Below are 18447 nucleotides of genomic sequence, written 5' to 3'. Positions count from 1 at the left end.
GAACTTTAGTAGTAAAGATTACAATATACTAAGAGTTGCTTTTATTTATGACACTGATGACAATAAAAGACTTTTTTATGTTTGTCACACCTATTGCGGAGTATTAGGTGATTAAATATAATGAAGTGAAATCATACAGAATCAGAGAATAAAGTAAAAGCACTAGATGCCAAATAGTCCTGCCTTCTGATGAATAGTCAGAAGCTATGTAGCTTCTTAAACATCTCTAGCAACAAGTGCCCCAGCATCTCCAGAGGCTATTCTGGTTTTTCATTTTTTCCATGCAGAGCCAAAACTGACCTGATATAATTTCTATTCATTTATATTGATCTCTAAAGAAATGCAGACCAGGTTTCTGTCCTGGCCATATGGAAGCCTTTCAAACAAATGTTCTTTATTGTTATTTTTCCTAGTCCCTGCCATCCTCAGACCATGTACCTGCCATATTGGTTCTAGAACAGCTCTGTCCTCCTCTTTCCTTCAAACTGTCATACATTGTTTCTCTCTTCAGAACACTTATACCCCTAGTCCCAACTACCCTGGCTACTTTTTCCCCATTGTTTAAAACAATCTCACAGAGATTTCTTTAAATCCTCAGTGGGTTATATTAGTGGCTGTCTCTTTGTACTCCTTTGTACAGTTCTTGTTCATCCCTCATGCAAACTATATAACAGCATTTTATGATTTTTTAAAATCCATATTATTAACCTACAAGAAGGGAAGTCATACTTCACTAGAGTTTATCACCATGTCCTCCACCACTATTGAGCACTATGTCTGACAGAAGATAAGCATTAACAAACATTTCTAACTGAATAAATTTGAGAATATCAACTTCATCATTCTTCAAGATATTATCCACACATATGGAGTCTAGTTTGATGATCATTTATCTAAAATGCTTAGGAACAGGAATGTTTCAGATTTCTATTTTTTTTTTGGTACTGTGGAATATTTGAAGCTTTTGCAACTTGTAGATGATTATACCAACGTCTCAATATCCTCTGTCTTAGCAGTGTCCCTCCTTAAGAGAGGCACTGATAATATATCAAAAGTGTTCCAGGTTAAGTCTGACCTGGTCTATATGAAACATACGGTTCCTGTAAATTCATATCCCGAAGAATGTGTGCTCAGAAGCAAAATTTATTCTTCTTTCTTGGTGAACTGATTTTTCTGCTTTAGGCATTAGCAGTTGATCTTAGTACTGTTTTTAAGGGTGTTAATGAAGTGACTTTAAAGAACTGTTTCAGAAATAATTGTTTAATTTGCTCATTTTAATCTGTCCTCCAGGCTGTTAACTCCTGTCTTAGTGAATGTTAATGGTTAGAAGGAGTGTTCTTTCTTCTGAATGCTGTCTTTATTTTTTCTCAACTACTCTATTACAGATTATTTTCCTGACTTTTCATTAATTCATTCTGAAAGAGGCAAGTGTTTCAATGATAAGGACTGATAAGGAAAAATTTTGTAACTTTTGTTATTTAGGGAGGTAGAAAAGCAAACCATATAGCAGGATGGATGAATAAATAGATATGAATGCTTGTTCTGAGATAGTAGAAAGGGAGTAGGAGAAAGCAATTAAGAAAAAATAAAAACAAAAGGAACACATGGAATGTAAGTACCATGTGCTTCCTCTGTGTTTCATACTTTTACCAGTGTTGTTTCTTTCAAATGATGACTGTGGAAAACAGATATTGTTACTCATTCACTCAAAGAGATGTCAGTATCTATGTCGTAGCACTTGTGAATGACAAAAGAATTTTTCAGGCATAGTTATATCTGGGTATAAAGATTAGTTTACTCTTCTAATTTGGATTTAGCATGTACTTTGTCTTAGTTATAAAGAAGTCAGAAAAGTTCAATCCTCATTACAAAAGAAATAATGACGTTCAAATTAAAGCCTAGTATGATAATGTTTTCCTTTTCTGTCTGCTTTCTTTCTTCTTCCTTCATTTCTCCCTTTTTATGTAGTACTGATATTTGAACTCAGTTCTTCACAGTTGCTAGGCAGGTATTCTTTTTTTTTTTAATTTTATTTTATTTTATTTGAGAGCATACTGTACAGAGGGGTTACAATTACATGGGCAGGATAATGCATACATTTCTTACCAAGCATTGCAGCCTCCTCCTTTGTTTACCCTTCACCTCCCTTCCCAGCCTCCCCCCTCCCCCCCACCCAATCCTTCCCCCGCCCCCCACACACCGACATTGTAAAGCTCGTTTTTGACATGACATTTTGTACTTCTCATTGTTGCAACAGGTCCACCTGAATACTTAAACGACTTGTTTGTCCCCATCTCCTCCACAAGTTATACTGACATCAAATATAGTGAAAGCGGGGGTTACACTGTGGGGGAGGGACATACAAAGCAACAAAGAAATAATCTTATAAATGCGTTAGAAACACATGCATGAAAGAAAAAAAAACATTAAAATACATATTTAAGGGATCGTATTCCTAACATCACATTATCTGACCTTTTCCGCTTGACTCATACATATACTAGATATTGCATATAAGGGAAACCATGGGACCTATGTTTCTTTGGGCCTGGCTTACTTCACTTAATATAATTTTTTCCAAGCCTTTCCATTTCCTAACAAATGGGGCAATGTCATTCTTTCTGATGGAGGCATAGAATTCCATTGTGTATATATTCCACATTTTCTTGATCCATTCGTCTACTGAGGGGCATCTGGGTTGGTTCCATATCTTAGCTATGGTAAATAATGCTGCAATAAACATAGTTGTGCTGGTAGCTTTAGTGTGGTCTTGTTTGTAAACATTTGGGTAAATGCCCAAAAGTGGGATTGCTGGGTCATAGGGGAGTTCTATGTGTAGTCTTTTGAGGAACCTCCATACTCTAGACAGGTATTCTTGAGCCATATCCCCAGCTATCTTGCTCTTATTATTTTTCAATATGTTTATTTGCAGACCAGCCTAGACTGGGGTCCTTCTATTTATACAGGTGGACATCATCACATTGGGTTGAAATGGAGTCTCACAAACTTTTCTGCCTGTTCTCAGCCTCCTGAGTAGCTAGGATTTACAGACAAAAGCCATCATACCTTGCTCATTTTTGCTTATGTAAATGCATTTAAAACTCATTTGGATTTGATGGAGTAAATTTGATCAAAGTACATCATATGTATGTATGTAAGCCTTTCTATAATGAATTTATGCTAATAAAATAAGTGATAAAACCAGCACAAAGGTTGTAAAAGAGAGACTACTTGGGAGCACTACTAGGAGAAAGACAGAGGAAAAGAGATATGGGGGTGAATATAATCAGAATATATGTAAGTGTGAAAATAGCATAATGAAACCTACTGTTTAAAAAGAAGAGATATGAAAGAGAGGAATAAGAAATAGTATACGAGGGGATGAGTTTGGTTAAAATACATTATATGCATGTATGAAATGTCATTTTGAAACCCCTTTGTATCCTAATTTAAAAAATAAAATCCAACCATCAGTTTCTCTAATTGTTTCTTGAATGTGTTAGATCCCTCACATTAACTCTTTGCTTCCTCAACCCTTTTCAGTAAGCCCATTGTATAGTTTTAGAAGTTTGGGCATACTTGTAGCAATTTTTTAACTTGACCTGACTTGTTCTGTGAAGTTATATTAATCCTCTTCTTTCTTTACTTGTTGGCAGAGGGCTTGTACATGATAGCCGGCATAACCTTCAGTTGAGAGGCTTGGTGGTGCTGCTCATTTCCAAAGCAGCGGGGCCCAGCAGCATGGATGATTCATGTCATAACTATGACATGGTTAGTGGAATCTACTCATGGTAAGAAGAAATTAACCTTTTTACATTGCTCTCTAGAATGTATTTTCTTTTCTTTTTTGGCAGTTCTGAGCTTTGAACTCAAGATCTTGTACTACAGCAAGATAGCACTATGCTGCTCAACCACCTCTCTAGCCCTCTTCCCACTCAAGACTCAAGTTTTGTCACTTGAGTCACACCTCTGCTTCTTTTAGACCTTTTGTACAATGGTTATTTTTGAGATAGGTTCTTGCTTTTTGCCTTGACGTGGGCCTAGGCTACCATCATAGCTTGGATGATAGCTATGTACCACCTTGTTCAGTTTCTTCTGCTGAGATGGAGTCTTGAGGATTTTTTTCTTTCTAGGCTGGCCTGGAACTGTGATTCTCTTGATCTCAGCCTCTCATATCACCACACCCAGCCAGTTGAAAAGGAGTTTTTAATGTGTATGCTCAGTCTGGCCTTGAACCACAATCTCTTGATCTTGACCTCCCAAATAGCCAAGATTTCAGGCATGAGCCACCAATACCTGGTTCTGAACAGTATGGAGATCACTGTTTAGCTCTTTGTCCTTCTCTGATTCAAAGACAGATGAATGTATGTTGGCTTTTAAAAAAAATCACTTTTTGCAGTTCCTAATAAGTCTGATAATCTTGACCAGCTTCATGCATACTCAGGTAAATTTTACCATTCAATTTGTAAAGAATACATTCATTTCTAACTATTCTTCACCCCCTTATGGTGTGCTTGTGTTTCTGTACAGCCTACTGTGTCACTTAGTTCATAATTTGTGATTTTTAAACCTTATAAAAATGGTATCTAGTTGTATAAAGATTGATATTACTACCATTTTAGAAGTAGTTACTTCAGTTCTTTTTTTTTTTTTTTTTCCTTCTGGAGATTTTTATGTCAAAGAGGTTCTATTGGTTACTAGGATAAGGCATTTTTGCCAGACGCTGGTGGCTCATGCCTGTAATCCTAGCTACTCAGGAGGCTGAGATCTGAGGATCGTGGTTTAAGCCAGCCTGGGCAGAAAAGTCCATGAGACTCTTATCTCCAATTAACCACCAGAAAACCAGAAGTGGTTCTGTGGCTCAAACAGTAGAGTGCTTACCTTGAGCTTAAAAGTGCAGCGACAGTGCCCAACAAATATCACTAGTTTTTATTTAAGATGAACTTAAAGTTTTTAGTTTTGTTAAGATAATCACATATGTGTATTTTAGATATATAGCAACAATATATCAGTACATTTGTTATTAGATAATAGCTTTAAGAGAGTAGCAATCTGCAGATGGACTTGGGCATGTGAAATTATAACCAGCCAAAAATATGATAAGGAAGTTTTCCTTATGAAAAGAAGCATTTCTAAAAATTTTTATTTATGACTGACTAATCAAACTTGTTAATTTACTTTTTAAAAAATCAGTTTTCAGGCTGGGTACTGGTAGCTAATGCTTATAATCCTAGCTTCTAAGGAGACTGAGATCTAAGGATTATGATTGAAAGCCAATCTAGGCAGGAAGTGAAGCTGTTGTTCAAGTGGTAGAGTGCTAACATTGAGCACAAAAGTTCAAGGATAGCATCCAGTCTCCTAAGACTGGCACAAAAAATGTCTGCCTGCATCTTTGACTCTGTGTATGTGTACTGGTACTGGAGCTTATTCGATTTAGGGACTGAGTACTGTCCCTTCGCTTGTTGTTCAAGGCTACTGCTTGAACACCACCACTTTAGCCACACCTCTTTTTCCAGCTTTTTGGTGGTTAATTGGAGATAATCTCATTTACTTTCCTGCCTGGGATGGCTTCAAACCAAGATCCTCAGCTCTCCTGTTTAGCTAGGATTGCAGGTATGAGCCACCCGTGCCTGATCTTTGACTTTTTTTTTTTTTATTCCTAGATCTTTTTCACAAGTATTTATTCATCCAGTAGTATTAAGAAATAGATTTTGCTTGTCAACTATGAAATTTAGTGATCCTTCTTCATTAATAAGCTAGCAAAGAAGATAATGTCAAATAACCACTGCACAGCCAATATCATCTTTTTTTTTTTTGGGGGGTCCGGTCGTGAGGCCTGAACTCTGGGCCTGGGCGCTGTCCCTCAGCTCTTCAGCTCAAGGCTAGCGCTCTACCACTTGAGCCACAGTGCCACTTCCGGGTTTTTTCTTTTTTTGCTTATGTGGTGCTGAGGAATCGAACCCAGGGCCTCAGGCATGCAAGGCAAGCACTCTACCACTGAGCCACCTTCCCAGCCCCAGCCAATATCATCTTGCACTATTTATTCATCCATATATGTATCTTTACTAGAAGAGATGTTTTGGGATAATTTTCAGTTATTAATCACTCTGAAATAACATATTATTTTAGGCTTTTAGGTACTAATCATTTTTATGACAGGTCATTTGATCAATAGGTAGGAGTTGTACTTACTTTACTCTTGAGAAAACAGATTACAAAACTTTCAGTCTTTTTCAGGTAATACAGTTAGCAAATAGGGAAACAAAGCTGTAACATAGATCTCTTCTTTCTTCCAAGTCTCCTTGTTTTATTTCATCTTTCTATTTTTCAAGAATTTATTTCACTTTAGGGCTGGGAAGGTGGCTCAGTGGTAGAGCGCTTGCCTTGCATGCCTGAGGCCCTGGGTTCGATTCCTCAGCACCACATAAGAAAAAAAGCCAGAAGTGGCGCTGTAGCTCAAGTGGTAGAGCACTAGCCTTGAGCTGAAGAGCTGAAGGACAGCGCCCAGGCCCAGAGTTCAGGCCCCACAACTGGACCAAAAAAAAAAAAGAATTTATTTCACTTTAGATTAAATTAGCTATTAAGTTAGTTTGCCAAAAGAAAATCTTATAAAGATGTCCTAAGCATGGGTGCCAGTGGCTCATGCCTGTAATCCTAGCTACTCAAAAGGCTGAGATCTGAGGATCATGGTTCAAAGCCAGCCTGGGCAGGAAAGTCCGTGACACTCTTATCTCCAATTAATCACCAGAAAACGGGAAGAGTGCAGTGGCTCAAGAGGTAGAACTCTCACTTTGAGCTGAAGAGCTGATGGCATGCTCAGGCCCAGAGTTCAAGCCCCTACGACCAACAAAAAAAAATAGTCTTGAAAAACATATAAGTAGAAGGCAACTTGGAAAATCTTTAATTGAATTAGACCTCTGAACTTTACCTTATAAATTTTGTAGAAAACTCTTAGCTAGGTTCAATTTAGACTACTAGAAAGAGTATCCAAAGATCTAGAGTGAATGTTAATAACCCATTAGACCCAGAGAAACAAATGGACCGTATAGCACCTCAGTTTCCTGTTAGGAATTCCATTAATTTTCAACCTGCTGGTCTTGACTTTATCTTATTCATTAGTTACCTGTTTGTACATTTGGAGAACTACATACATACATACATATATATATATATAATCTTTAATAATCACTGGAAAGTACTACTAGACACATGAGAGATGTTTGATATTTGCTTCATAAGTGAATAGTCCTCATTCTATAGAACAGATCACCATTATTGAATTTAAGACTTATCTTACATTTTCTAGGTAGGAAGTAATAGAGTTGTGATTGCAATTTATTTTTTTTTTCATCTTTTGTTTTTTTGGTACTGAGGATCGAACCCAGGATGTTGCACTTGCTAGGTAAGCGCTTTGCCACTGAGCTACATCCCAGCCCTGCAATTTATTTTTATTCGAAACTGGCTAAACTAAAATGGCTACCAGGGCTGGGATGTAGCTCAGTGGCAAAGCGCTTGCCTAGCAAGTGCAACGTCCTGGGTTCGATCCCCAGTACCAAAAAAGACAAAAAAAAAAGTTAAAAAAGTAATAAATAAAAAAAATAAAAAATAAAAATAAAATGGCTTCCATTCAGTCAGTAGCCATATGTACTAGATATACTATGGTTATTAGCTCAGTTCCTTTCTAATTTTTTACCTAGCCTTGAAGAAACAATTGCATTTCTTCAGATTCTTCCCATAGGTATTTGGTAGATTGCCATTTTTTTTTTTTTTTGTCGGTCGTGGGGCTTGAACTCTGGGCCTGGGCACTGTCCCTCAGCTCTTCAGCTCAAGGCGAGCGCTCTACCACTTGAGCTACAGCGCCACTTCCGGTTTTCTGGTGGTTTATTGGAGATAGGAGTCTCACGGTCTCTCCTGCCCAGGCTGGCTTTGAACCGCGATCCTCAGGTCTCAGCCTCCTGAGTAGCTAGGATTACAGGCGTGAGCCACCAGCGCCCGGCTAGATTGTCATTTTTAATGTGAGCAATCTACATAGATGAACATTGCCAAAGAGAAGGTATATATTATGAACATAACATAAATGGGTTTTATATTCAAGTGTATAGTCTTTACACTTGCACTTAGGGAAAATGCCACCATGTAGTTTCAGGTTGTTTTCTTTTTTTTTGTTTTTTTTTTTGTTTGTTTTTTTTTGGGTCCGGCCGTGGGGCCTGAACCCTGGGCCTGGGCACTGTCCCTCAGCTCTTCAGCTCAAGGCTAGCGCTCTACCACTTGAGCCACAGCGCCACTTCCGGCTTTTTTCTTTTTGCTTATGTGGTGCTGAGGAATCGAACCCAGGGCCTTGAGCATGCAAGGCAAGCGCTCTACCACTGAGCCACCTTCCCAGCCCCTCAGATTGTTTTCTCATCAGACTTAGTCTAGTAAGTCATTTGTTTATTTGGATATTTTATACACTTGTTAATGTGAAAAAGCCATTTAGTACTTTGAGAAACCATTCATTTATTTCTTTGCTCCTGAAGTAATTTATTTGGCTCCTACTTCCTTATTTATTCAAGTGTAACTTTTGCTGGAGGCTTGTATCTATAATGCCACAGTGAATTATTTAACATTTGAGGGAAGTACTGATTTGGAAGCTTTTTAATTCACCTTCAAACTACATTGTTGGTATTTTTCTCTCATAAACTTAACTTTGATATCAGTTAATAGTACCTGAGTAAATTTCCTAAGAGACCAAAGTGAGCTAGGTGATCTCTTTTGTTTGGCCTAAAGATATAACTGGTACTCTAGATATAGATAGAGAACTTATCACATAATGGCTAAGAGAGGCAGAATTTAGGCTGAAATGTAATCACTACATTTTGAAAAATAGGCAAAAGAACCACATTTGTAAAACTACACTATAAACATTTACCTTAGCCTTTTGTCAACAAGACCATAGGTTATTCTACCAATACTGACTTAAAAAAAATTGAATGTAAATCCAATCAAAAATAAATCTAGGGCTGGGAAGGTAGCCTCACATGCATGAGGCCATGGGTTCAATTCTTCAGCACTACATAAACAGAAAAAGCCAGAAGTGGCACTGTGGATCAAGTGGTAGAGTGCTAGCATTGAGCTGAAGAGCTGAGGGACAGCTCCCAGGTCCAGAGTTCAAGCCCCATGACCGACAAAAAAAAGATATAGATAGATAGATAGATAGACCTTAAATTTTGTATGCATCCCTAGCCATAATTGAGACAAAATTTATAACTTCTCATTTCCTTGAGAATAGAATATTTTGTGTATGAAAGATGGATTATTACCAAATGTAATATATAATACTAAAACATTTAGAGGAAATGTGTGGCCATAGTATGTTAGATATGATAATGTCATAACGAAACTCCTGATTTTGTGCAACCATATACACTGATAAAAATATTTAAAATGGGGGCTGGGAAGGTGGCTCAGTGGTAGAGTGCATGCCTTGCATGCATAAAGCCCTGGGTTCGATTCCTTAGCACCACATAAGCAAAAAGAAAAAAAGCCGGAAGTGGCGCTGTTGCTCAAGTGGTAGAGCGCTAGCCTTGAGCTGAAGAGCTGAGGAACAGCGCCCAGGCTCAGAGTTCAAGTCCCACAATTGGACCCCCCAAAAAAAGTTATTTCCAAAATAGAAATAAAGGCTGGGAAGGTGGCTCAGTGATAGACTGCTTGCCTTGCATGCATGAGGCCCTGGGTTCGATTCCTCAGCACCACATAAGCAAAAAAAACCGGAAGTGGCGCTGTGGCTCAAGTGGTAGAGCGCTAGCCTTGAGCTGAAGAGCTGAGGGACAGCGCCCAGGCCAAGAGTTTAGGCCCCACGACCAGACCCCAAAAAAAAAAAAAAAATTAAAATGAAGCCATGCACCTGTTGCTCATCTATAATCCTGTTTGAAAACAGTCTGGACAGACAAATCCATGATACTTTTATTTCCAATTAACCAGCAGAAAGCCAAAAGTGGATGTGTGTCTCAAGTGGTAGAGCATCAACTGTGAAAAATAAAACATGAATAAGAGCCCAAGGCCCCAAGTCAAGCCCTAGTACCTTGCATGATGGATGGATAGACAGAGAGAGAGAGAGAGATAAACAAAATTTAGACTTCTCCAATGTAACATGATTAAGTTTAGACTGCTCCAATATGTTAAAGTGTAAAGGAGTTTGGGTGCATTTTTTAACTAATGGTAGAGATGAGACAACTAACCCAATTTTTTTCTCATCTGAATAGGAGTTAAAAACAAAACTACAAACTGAATGTAGTTTCCTTCTTTCTTCATTCCCTGAAATTTCTCAACATTTCAACTGTGGCAGAAGAGATTGAAACAAGTACGCCAACACCTTTTCTTATTCCCTGAGTACTCAGACTGTGTTTTCTAGCTTTCCTTATACTTACTGGATGATATGACTAAGATCTAGTCAGTGGAGTATGAACAGAAGTGACATTTACTTTTTCTTGACCATAAAAAGCTCATATTTATTGTATACATTAAGCAGATGATCTTTGAGGTGACCCATTCAAGATGAAATGAATTACTGAATCACTTTTAGAAGAGATCCACCTGCCTGTCATCCATCTCAACTTGATGTGTTTAAGGAAAAATCTACTAAGTCTCTTCAACTTTAGGTTTAATCATTTAACATCAGCAAGGGTTGTGTTAATATATCTTTCATTTTATTAATACTGTCAGCGTTTTGTCACCCTGTTACCTATGGGATTGAATCTGGTACTCACACACTCTGTCTTTCCCTGCCTACTTAATAAGTCACTAACTCACAAGTTTCTACAGGTCTCCTTTTCTTTCAGTCATTTTTATTATTCTGTTTCAGACTTTTATTACTTCATCTTTAAATTTTATTGATAGCTTTTGTTCTGGTCTTCCTGGTACCTCCTTCCAATTTTACCCCTAGGTGAATTGAACATCTCATAATCCTGTTTTATCACTTAATAAGCTATTATTTATTAAATGTTTCCTATGCACCAGGTACCATGCCTGTTACATCACATGTAAGCTACGTAGTACATAGTATTTGCTCTCAGTGACATTAGCATCAAGTCAATGAGTATACAAGTTTATAAATTACATATCATAATTCTATTGATGCTCTAAACAAAGTATAATTCTTCCACAGAGTTCTGTGGACCTTATTAAATAAGTAGCTTTTAAGTGAGCTTTGAGGTAACTAGGAGGTACGAAAATAACTAACAGGGCCTAGAACGGTGTGGACTTTGTAATAGGCACTAGGAGTTTTCCCTTTGTAATTCCATGAAGAGAATGGTCAAGGTAATGAGAGATGGGTTATATTCTAAAAAGAAAGAAGCTTAACATCATCAGAATCATGAAAAACTATGACAAGAAAGCTGAAAAGCCTTGGACAAGCAGAAAGGAGGTTCAAAGAAAAGTAGGAAATAGTGTACAATTCCAAACGCATCTCCCAAGGCCAGGTAGAAACAGCTGGAACAAGGAGCTTGGTGGTGAAAATTATAATTTTCACAATTACAAGAAAGCCAGGAGGCCTAGGTAAGAACTAAATAAGCCCACATTTTTCACAAGCCCTAAAACCAGTGCAGGTATCTGGTGTGACTTCTTTGTATGCCAGGTATTAAAGAAGAAAGCTATGGCTCTTCATATATCAGAGAGCTATGGAGAGGTGCCATCTTGAAAGGAGCCCTATTGTCTGAGACTGAGCTACTCTGGGGACTTGGAAACAAAGAACAAGCATGGCTTAGTGAATCTGGGTATACCCTACTACGTATCTGAGTATAAGCCAGCTAGGAGAGGCAATGTGGAGAGGGAATGGTCTGCAGTGGATCCTCTGAGAAATTTAAGCAGTGAGTAGTTGGGGTAGTGAAGGCTATGGTGGATGGTAGCCCTGCCAGTTTTGACAAGAAATGAGTCCTGTCACCAGAGTAGCACAGAGCACTGAGACTGGCTGGCAGAATGCTTGGTTCTAGGAGCTCTGATGCCCTAAGCACATGGACACATGCTTAGGTACTGAGCTATATCCTGAGCTCAGTGGTAAGGAACTGGAGACAGGGCTGGGAAGGTGGCTCAGTGGTAGAGCACTTGCCTTGCATGCTTGAGGCTCTGGATTCAATTCCTCAGCACCACATAAGGAAAAAAAAAAGCTGGGAGTGGCTCTGTGGCTCAAGTAGTAGTAGAATGCTAGCCTTGAGCTGAAGAGCTGAGGGACAGTGCCCAGGCCCAGAGTTCAGGCCCCACAACCGGATTCCACCCCCCCTCCCACCCCTCCCTCCCACCCGCCCCCTGCCAAAAAAGAACTGGAGACATGGAATAATATACTTCAAGCCCTAAGAGAAAATAACTTCCAACCTAGATTACTGTATCCAGCAGAGCTTTTCTTCATAATTGTAGAAGTATTGGGCACTGAGTACATAATTGTTACATCACTATATAAATTTACAGAGTAAAGACTAGCTTCATTATGTATGTAGGTGACTGAATTGTGTCTTCCCTAAATTCAATGAAGTCCTGTCCCCCTAATACCTTACAGTGTTGACCTTATCTGTTCGTAAAATGAAGTTATTAGAGTAGGCCCTAATCTGGTATAACTAGAGTCCTTTATAAAGGGAAAATTTGGACACAAACATACACACATAAGGAGAATACTCCATCAGCCAGATGAACAAGAGGACCAAAGGGGAAGACCTGAAATAGATTATTATTTCATAGCACTAACTTCATAAAGTAGGATATTTAAATGTGATAAAAGGAAAAGGAAAGGGCTGGGAAGGTGGCTCAGTGGTAGAGCACATGCCTTGCATGCCAGAGGCCCTGGGTTCGATTCCTCAGCACCACATAAGCAAAAAGAAAAAAAGCCAGAAGTGGCGCTGTGGCTCAAGTGGTAGAGCGCTAGCCTTGAGCTGAAGAGCTGAGGGACAGCGCCCAGGCCCAAAGTTCAGGCCCCATGACTGGACCCAAAAAAACAAAAGGAAAAGGAAAAGTTGAAGTCAGCCTGTGAATGGCCCTAAGGAATTAGAACTGTATCTTAGAGATACAGTGAGGAGGCAGCATAGTGAACTTAGAATTTTGAACATACTGTACCACTGAATTACTGTCTCACTATATAATTCATTGTTTTTAAAAATGAGTGAGGACTGAGAGTATAGCTCAGTGGTAGAGCACTTGCCTAGCATGCTTGAAGCCCTGTGTTTGTTCTAAAGAAAGAGACAAAAAAAAGGATAAAGTGAGAGAGGAATGAATAGGAGAGAGTAGGGAAGGGTAGGATAAAGTAGGGATAGTGTAGAACACAATAATGCATGGGTCACAATAATATTATCTGAGCTATAGAGAATAATTTGATTAGAAGATAACCCCGAGAGGTAAATAATGAGAAAGAGAATCTGACAGGGAGTTAGTGACACAGTCTAGGCAAGAGTTGAAAGGAAAAAACAGAGACTTAGAGGGGCTATGCAATTTTTATGTAAAGTACTTGGCTTCAGATGGATTGAGCCATATTCAAATCTTTTTCTTGCTAACATAACCAAAAGTCTCCTCCAGGGTAAAAGGTATTAAACAGATAGGCAGTTCAACAAAAGATCCTACAATCAGATAATCATAAGCCACAGATTAAAAAAATAAATAAAAAGATTTCTTCAGGTTAGGTGATGGTGACTCACACATGTAATCCTAGCCACTAAAAAGGCTGAGAGCTAAGGATCACAGTTCCAAGCTAGCCTGAACAGGAAAGTCTGTGGAACTCTTATCTCCTTAATCACCAGAAAAGCAGAAAGTAGAGCTCTGGCTCAACAGGTAGAATTCCCCCTCCCCCACCAAGAAAAGTAAATGAAAGGGAAATTATTAGTGGAATACCATGAAAAATAATGTGACATAACGAAAAAATTGTGGAATATCCAATGGATTTTGTTTTGTTTTGTTTTGTTTTGCCAGTCCTGGAGCTTGAACTCAGGGCCTAAAGCACATTTATGATTCTTTTTGCTCAAGGCTAACACTCTACCACTTGAGCCACAGTGCCACTTCTGGCCTTTTCTGTTTAAGGAATCGAACCCAGGGCTTTCATGAATGCTAGGCAAGCACTCCTCCACTAAGCCATATTCCCATCCCCGGATTTTTTTTTTTTTTTAAGAATAGATTTGAGGGGCTGGGAAGGTGGCTCAGTGGTAGAGCGCTTGCCTTGCATGCATGAGGCCCTGGGTTCAATTCCTCAGCACCACATAAGCAAAAAGAAAAAAGCCGGAAGTGGTGCTGTGGCTCAAGTGGTAGAGTGCTAGCCTTGAGCTGAAGAGCTGAGGGACAGCGCCCAGGCCCAGAGTTTAGGCCCCACAACCGGACCCCCCCCCCCAAAAAAAAAAAAGAATAGATTTGACTAGGTTACCCACTAGGCTGAAGTGATCCTCCCAAACAGCTGAGACCATATTTCCTTTGAGCAGCAGAGATGGTTTAACAAGGTACTCCTGGGGACCACAAGAGAGATAGAATTCCCGTTACCATCAGAATTACAGAGGAGTTAATAGCCTATGGCATCTCAAGGCACAATGCAAATTTTAAAGCATAACCACTAAATTTAATTAAAGATTTGAGTGTCCTGTAACACCCATACTCATTTACAGAAGTTTTGCCATCTTCTACCTATGTTTATTAAGTTGAAAAATACCTTAAGAAATGAGGTTTCAGTAGGAATATATTAATCATATATTTATTTAGGGCTCAATTATATAAACATGAAATGAGTTTAATATTTCAATGTATAGCATGTAGACTGAGTACTGATGGCTCATGTCTGTAACTCTAGTTTCTCAGAAGTCTAAAAGTAGAAATTTTATGCTCAAGCTGGGCAGACAAGAGTCATGAGACCCTTTCTCAACTCATACCTGTATTACATGTACCTGTCATCCTAAACTATATGGGAGGCTGAGTTTGGGAGATGGGGGTTTCATGCTAAACTGGTAGAAAAGCCCATGAGACTGCATCTATATACAAAAGGCTAATTATATTACCTAACATTCCAGCTGGGACAAGAAACCTGAAATAGGACTGGGAAAGTGGCTCAGTGGTAGAGTGCTTACCTAGCATGCATGAGGCCCTGGGTTCGATTCCTCAGCACCACATAAATAGAAAAGGCCAGGAGTGGAGCTGTGGCTCAAGTGGTAGAGCGCTAGCCTTGAGCTGAAAAGCTGAAGGACAGTGCCCAGGCCCAGAGTTCAAGTACCATGACTGGCAAAAAAAGAAGAAGAAGAAGAAGAAGAAAAGAAACCTAAAATAGGTAAATAACAGGTCCAGTTGTGTAGCCGGGTGGGAATTAAGACTGTATCTCAATAATAAGCAGAGGGGCTGGGAAGGTGGCTCAATGGTAGAGCGCTTGCCTTGCATGCCTGAGGCCCTGGGTTTGATTCCTCAGCACCACATAAGCAAAAAGAAAAAAGCCGGAAGTGGCGCTGTGGCTCAAGTGGTAGAGGCTAGCCTTGAGCTGAAGAGCCGAGGGACAGCTCCCAGGCCCAGAGTTCAGGCCCCATGACCGGACCGCCCCCCCCCAAAAAAAGCAGAATATAATGGGTTAGAGGTATGACTCAGCAGTAAAGCACCTGCAGCAAGCACAAGGCCCTGAATTCGAACCCTAGTGTGTTAATATAAATACATAAGTATATATATACTTACATTTATATGTATATGTGTATGCAGGTGTATATATTTTATATAAATACATATTATATATTGTATATAATATGTGTGATGGTTGTCTTATTTAAGGTTACATGTACATGCATACAGGAGTCCAGAAGAAAGCACCCTTACCTTTATAATAATAGTAGTTGGGGAAAGTGTGGATGTGGTTACTGAGAACAAGTATAATAAAATAGTCAAAAGGGATTTTATTTGTACCACTTTGGTTTTTAAATTAAGAAGATTTATTTCATATAATTAATATTTAAAATAAAAAGAAAGTTTTATTTCCCAATTGTAAATCAATAAAAACTAATCTGAGAAATGTATCTTTCTACAATGAGAACTTTTCAAATGAGGACTGTTTATAGCCGGTAATTTTAAATGATTTTGCTGAATAATTGAACTTAGCTTAGGCTTTTTTAAATTCAAAAGATATCTTACCTACTTTTCAGAATGATCTTAAGAGAGCATTACAATTTGATTTCATATTCCTATTGATTGTATTCTACTTAGTACAATAAAAAAAACTACATACAAATCTAGCAATATTACTAATTCATTACAACCAGTGCTTATTTTCTTCATTAACTTTTTATTGTTATTTTCAACTTACACAGCATGCACAAATGCAGCAATTATATGTTGAGCAAGAAGGGGAAGGCTCATTATGTTCAATGTACTGTACATCAGAAGTCATTACTTCACGAGAGCTTTTAGAAAAACACAAACTAAGATCAGCCTCTTACAAAACAAGTATAATTAACCACAAAAAGTAAGGTGGGTAAACTACTAATCTACTCAGCTGAGAGTTAGTTTATCATATATAAATAACATGATATAAACTAGACTGCCTGACTATATCACAGAAAAGAAAACTAAGCTGTATAGATTGTTTATATTAATGGTAAAAATGTTTAAATAGGGCTGGGAAGGTGGCTCAGTGGTAGATTGCTTGCCTTGCATGCATGAGGCCCTGTGTTCGATTCCTCAGCACCACATAAGCAGAAAAAGATGGAAGTGGTGCTATGGCTCATGTGGTAGAGCACTAGCCTTGAGCTGAAGACTCAGGGACAGCACCCAGGCCCAGAATTCAGGCCCCATGACCGACCCCCCAGTCCCTCCCAAAAAATGTTTAAGTCTTTTTCTTAAAAGAAGACTATATGGCAACTAGTAAAAGACCAAAGTCAAAGGCAGTGTCCAGTGTCTAATATTGCATTTTAAACAGTGCTTAATGTGTGTATGTGTATGTGTTTATGAGGGCTTGAACTAAGAGCATGGTGCTCTTCCTTGACTTTTTTGCTCTAGATAGCACTCTACCACTTCAGTTACATCTCCAGTTCTAGCTTTTTGCTGATTGATAAAAGAATTTCTTGGATTTGTCTGTCCAGGCTGGCTTTGAACTGAAATCATCTAATCTCAGCTTCCTGAGTACCTAGGATAACAAGTGTGTGCTACTGGCACTAGGCATGTGCTTCATTCTCGACATTCATCAGTAAAATGTTAGTTTTATGTGGTAGAAGACCTGTGGTTAAACTGTTTAATATCCTCCATATCTGTTGTCCCAGCTACTTAGTAAGTAGAGACAGGAGAACACAAGTTCTGGGATCAGTCTTGAGTAACATAGCAAAACTCCATCCCCTTTATGGGTGGAGAGACTTTAATTCAAAGTCTGCTGTAGTTTTACAACTTAATACTGATCCTTGAATCTCAAACTCAGGGCACTCGTAGTAGCAAACAGTATACTGTAAATAAGACATATGTTTATCTCAAATCCATAACTAATAATGTAGTTGATCTTGAACAATGAACTTACTTATTTGTAGAATGGGGACAATAATGATACTCTCACCAGCTTAACTAACATAGGTTTAACTAACCTACAGTCTAATTTCTCTTGACAACCCCCTTTCTGCAAGACAAAGAGCTTTACAGAGCTTTACAAACATGCAAATGTAAATAAGAAATAGCTTTCAAATAGGTCAATATGACATACTCATAATATGAATAGAATTAAATGACAATGTAAGGAAACAATGTATGCAGCTAGTAGCCTTCCAGAGGCAGTTTCTAGAACCTGCTTTTAGAACTTAACTGCTAGAGCTATATTCTTGTTTACCACACTTGAGTCCACCATCTATCCATGTCCATTGGTAAGCCCTTTGTTTAACTAAAGATAACTGGTGATAATCACCCCTTCACATAATATGCTAGGTGAGAACTGATCTGCAGATGCTGGAGAACTCTTTTCTCCCTATGCTGTTGAACTTTCCTTCTTGTTCTTTAAGGTTGTAATAGGTAAATAGAGGTAAAGAGAGAAGATTTTCAGGGTTATCTCTATCCCGACTCCCTTGCTTTCTAAAGTTGCTAGCATCTTCACTTTCTGTTTTCTGTACTGATTTCCCCAATCCCTCCTCAAATTTTTTTTTTTTTTGCCGGTCATGGGGCCTGAACTCTGGGTCTGGGCGCTGTCCCTCAGCTCTTCAGCTCAAGGCTAGCGCTCTACCACTGGAGCCACAGAGCCACTTCCGGCTTTTTCTGTTTATGTGGTGCTGAGGAATCGAACCCAGGGCCTCATGCTTGCAAGGCATGCACTCTACCACTGAGCTACGTTCCCAGCCCCCCCCCTCCTCAAATTTTTAAGTGGAGTAAAATATCTTTAATTCTTCATTTGCATCCCATTTCCTACAGGATTATATACACATTCCTTAACTCAGTAATAGACAATCCCTAGGACCCTTAGAGTAGAAGTGTAGCAATACCTGTACCCCATACAAGAACCATTTCTTAGCC

The 18447-nt window shown here is 38.8% G+C and overlaps 1 protein-coding gene across 1 annotated transcript in view; it reads left to right on the top strand.

Moving 5' to 3' along the window:
• The window catches only part of Pdss2 (decaprenyl diphosphate synthase subunit 2), a 207303-nt gene that overhangs the window by 66369 nt on the left and 122487 nt on the right, over window positions 1–18447 (top strand). Inside the window, exon 2 of the mRNA XM_042670331.1 lies at window positions 3657–3791. Within this exon, the coding sequence (XP_042526265.1) occupies window positions 3657–3791 (135 nt within the window). The remainder of the gene's footprint in view (window positions 1–3656; window positions 3792–18447) is intronic.

The sequence above is a fragment of the Dipodomys spectabilis genome, unplaced genomic scaffold, assembly GCF_019054845.1.
Source record: "Dipodomys spectabilis isolate Male_0828 unplaced genomic scaffold, ASM1905484v1 ptg000001l, whole genome shotgun sequence".
Lineage (NCBI taxonomy): Eukaryota > Metazoa > Chordata > Mammalia > Rodentia > Heteromyidae > Dipodomys > Dipodomys spectabilis.
The sequence above is the reverse complement of the archived record's forward strand: the minus strand, read 5'-3'. Positions and strand labels throughout refer to the sequence as shown.